The sequence below is a fragment of the Otolemur garnettii genome, unplaced genomic scaffold, assembly GCF_000181295.1.
Source record: "Otolemur garnettii isolate 467f Iridium unplaced genomic scaffold, OtoGar3 scaffold00066, whole genome shotgun sequence".
NCBI lineage: Eukaryota > Metazoa > Chordata > Mammalia > Primates > Galagidae > Otolemur > Otolemur garnettii.
Window position 1 is genome coordinate 8514963 of NW_003852461.1, and position 4010 is coordinate 8518972.

Below are 4010 nucleotides of genomic sequence, written 5' to 3' on the forward strand. Positions count from 1 at the left end.
AAGAGGTAAAGTCTCCATCTTTTTTAAGGCTGCATAATATTCCATGGTGTACATATACCACAATTTATTAATCCATTCAGGGGTCGATGGGCACTTGGGCTTCTTCCATGACTTAGCAATTATGAATTGGGCTAATACAACTTATTTTCAAATACCTCTTTTAACAGCACAGTAAAATATAAAGATATAAAGTTAAAAGATTTGCTTCCCCCGGTCCATCCACCCCAGAGTCTCAACCTATCTCCCTGGGTAGAGTGCTGTGGCATCATAGCTCACAGCAACCTCCAACTTGGGCTGAAGCGATCCTCTTGCCTCAGTTTTTCCATTTTAGTAGAGGTGGGGTCTAACTTTTGCTCCAGCTGGTCTCGAAAAGCAATCCACCCACCTGGACCTTCCAAAATGCTAGGATTACAGGCAGGAGCCACCATGCTAGGCCACTGCTTTCAAAAATATATTTGAATATACATTACTTTTGAAAAACCGGAAAGTTTTTTTCTGTAACAAATGTAATTCCTCTGATTTCCTTTAAGAACAGCATTTACTTATAACATAAACATCAATGTGAGCTTATTTCGAGTCTAGTATGTTAAAAAACATCAGTATAGGGTGGTGCCTGTGGCACAGTGAGTAGGGTGTCAGCCCCATATACCGAGGGTGGTGAGTTCAAACTCAACCATGGCAAAACTGCAGCAACAGCAACAACAAAAAATAATAAAAAATAAAGTTTAAAAAAAAAAAATCAGTATACTCTTAATAGGTGCTTTGTTTCTCCAAATACTACTACTTAATCACCACCATTATGCCATGGCAAACAGGAACTCTAAATATATTTAGTTACAAAAAGAATGAAGTCCTGTCATTTGCAATAATGGAGATGAACCTGAAGGACATTATATTAAATAAGCCAGGTACAGAAAGACAAATAGTGCCCCATCTCACTGGTATGAGGAATCTAAAGAAGCTGATCTCATAGAAGTAGAGATAGGATAGTGCAGCAGTCTCCAAGGACCACTCACTTTCACAGAAGTCCATTTTTCCAAGGTCAGAGTGTGTGGGGGGTGGGGGAGGATTCAGGATGATGCCAGCACATTGCGTCTCTGCCTCACATCATACAGCGTCAGGTCCTCTTGAGAAGCCCACAACCTAGATCCCTCGCATGTGCTGTTTCCAGGAGGGTTCACACTCCTATGAGGACCTAACACCCCTGCTGATCTGACAGGAGGCAGAGCACAGGCCATGATGCAGGTGTAGGTAGCAGCTATAAACACAGATGAAACTTTGTGACCTCTGCCATCTACCTCCTGCTGTGCCGCCCAATTCCTGACAGGCCTAATGGTGGGAGGGGTGCTGGGGCTGGCAGAGGCTAGGGGAGGGTGGAGGGAGTAGGGACTGTCAAGGGGTACAGAGTTATAGACAGAAGAAATAATTTCTGGGGTTCTATAGCACAGTAGGGTGACTATGGTTAACAATACTGTATTGCATATTTCAAAGTACCTAAGAGAGAAAATTTTAAATAGTCCCACCAAAAATAAATGACAAATGTATTAGGTGATGGATATGCTAAATATCCTAAATTAGTTACTACACAATATATACATGTATCAAACATCACAATGGACCCCATAAATATGTACAATTTTGTGTTGATTAAAAAGGGGGAAAAAAAGCTCAGTGCCCATACCACAGTGCTTACAGAGCCAGTCACATACACTGAGGCTGGCGGGTTCGAACCCAGCCAGGGCCAACTGCAACAAAAAAAATACCAGGTGTGGCGGACACCTGTAGTCCCAGCTATTGGGAGGCTGAAGCAAGAGAATCGTTTAAGCCCAGGAGTTTGAGTTTGTTGTGAGCTATGATGCCACAGCACTCTACCCAGGGTAACGCGGTGAGACTCTGTCAAAAAAAAAAAAAAAGGAAAAAAAAGAATGCTAATAGCTAACATCTACCAGCCTCCCCCTGCAACATATGCTCCCTTAGAAGACTCAACAGACTACAATTTATTAATTTTAATCTGACATTACACTATTTTAGAACACAACCATCTCCAAATCATGAGACACAGTGTTATCCATTATTAAAACACCTAAGAAAATACTGACGCATACTTAAAATCCTCACCCTACTGTGCTCACACTTGGCTGTGCCTGAGTACAGGGTACAAGCACAGAATAAGGGTCCGATAGCTCCTCACTGGGCCTTACTGGATCAACAGTCTCATTTCAGGTCCTTTTTCAGTTTTTGGCCAGGGCTGAGTTTGAACCTGCCACCTCTGTTATATGGGGCCGGCACCCTTCTCCTTTGAGCCACAGGCACTGTCCATTTCATGCTTTTTTGAGTAATTAAAACATTTAAGGACGGTGCCTGTGGCTCAAAGGAGAAGGGCACCGGCCCCATATGCCAGAAGTGGCAAGTTCAAACCCAGCCCTGGCCAAAACTGCAAAAAAAACATTTAAGATGGCTCAGCACCCAGAGCACAGTGGTTACAGTACTGGCCACATGCACCAAGTTTGGCAGGTTTGAACCCAGCCTGGACCTGCTAAACAATGACAGCTGCCAACAACAAAAAAAAATAGCCGGGCATTGTGGAGGGTGCTTGTAGTCCCAGCTACTTGGGAGGCTGAGGCAAGAGAATCGCTTAAGCCCAAGAGTTGGAGGTTGCTGTGAGCTGTGACACCACAGCACTCTACTGAGGGTGACATAGTGAAACTCTGCCTAAAAACAAAAAAAGAAAAGAAGCACCTTTATGTAACATACTTTGGAAAAAGTACCTAGATGAGAAAATCTTTAATATTCTCACCAAAAATAAATGATAAATGTATGAAGCATCAAGAAAGCTATATAGGCTCGGCGCCTGTGGCTCAGTGGTTATGGTGCCACTGGTGGGTTCCAACCTGGCCTGAGCCAGCTAAACAACAATGTCAACTGCAACAACAACAACAACAACAAAATAGCCAGGTGTCATGGTGGGGGCCTGTAGTCCCAGCTACTTGGGAGGCTGAGGCATGAGAATTGCTTAAGCCCAAGAGTTTGAGGTTGCTGTGAGCTGTGATGCCACAACACTCTACTGAGGGCAACACAGTGAAACTCTTGTTTCAAATAAATAAATAAAATGAAATACTGACAACCTCTAGCTAGTTCTCCAATTTTAAATTGTTCTAAAAACTAAATAATGTTATAACATAAGAAAAAAACACACTTATTACTTTTAGTAATCATATATTGATCTATGAAATAGGTTTTAAAAAGCATGTTTAAAAATTACATTTAAAGACATGTTACTGCAAGTCTTACCATGAGCTGTGTAGTTTGTACAGTTAACTGGTTCCTGCGTAGCGTCATTTATTTTTGGATCTTTACAGATATATGTAAAAATTAAGTTAAGGAAACATGGACTACATTCCAACACCAAACTTCATCGTGTCTTTAATATCTCATATTATACACTCATGTTGCTATTCACATATAAACAGAGGCTGCTGGTTTGTCCAAGCCAATAAGCGTTAAGTACAACTATACATGTAATACTTGAACATTAACTTATAATAGTTAAAGTCTATTAACACATATAAGCACTAGCAGAGGATGCTGCCTTTAGAGAAATCAGTCAGGATAGAAGTGCAAAGCAAAACTTAAAATAAAAATCTTTACCAAATTATTTCAAGAGGGCTTCTGGTTAAAAACAAATCAGTTTCCAGAGACCTCAACGGAATTAATTTACACGGCACTTGGCATTACCATATACAGTATTTCATGTAACACAAACAGCCTCGCAAGGTAGATCCTATCATCCCGGCATCACAGAAACACAAACTGAGGCTCAGAGTTTGAATGGCTTATCCAAAGTCAGATAAATAATAGGAGTAAAATGAAGTTTCTTTTTTGAGACAGAGCCTCAAGCTGTCCCCCTGGGTAGAGTGCCGTGACATCACAGCTCACAGCAACCTCCAACTCCTGGGCTCAAGCGAGTCTCCTGCCTCAGCCTCCCAAGTAGCTGGGACTACAGGCGCCCG

At 41.8% G+C, this 4010-nt stretch overlaps 1 protein-coding gene across 1 annotated transcript in view; it reads right to left on the bottom strand.

The window, feature by feature from the left end:
* Positions 1-4010, bottom strand: part of TM2D1 (TM2 domain containing 1) — a 52832-nt gene that overhangs the window by 46170 nt on the left and 2652 nt on the right. Inside the window, exon 2 of the mRNA XM_012807191.2 lies at positions 3292-3365. Coding sequence (XP_012662645.1) covers positions 3292-3365 — 74 coding nt within the window. The remainder of the gene's footprint in view (positions 1-3291; positions 3366-4010) is intronic.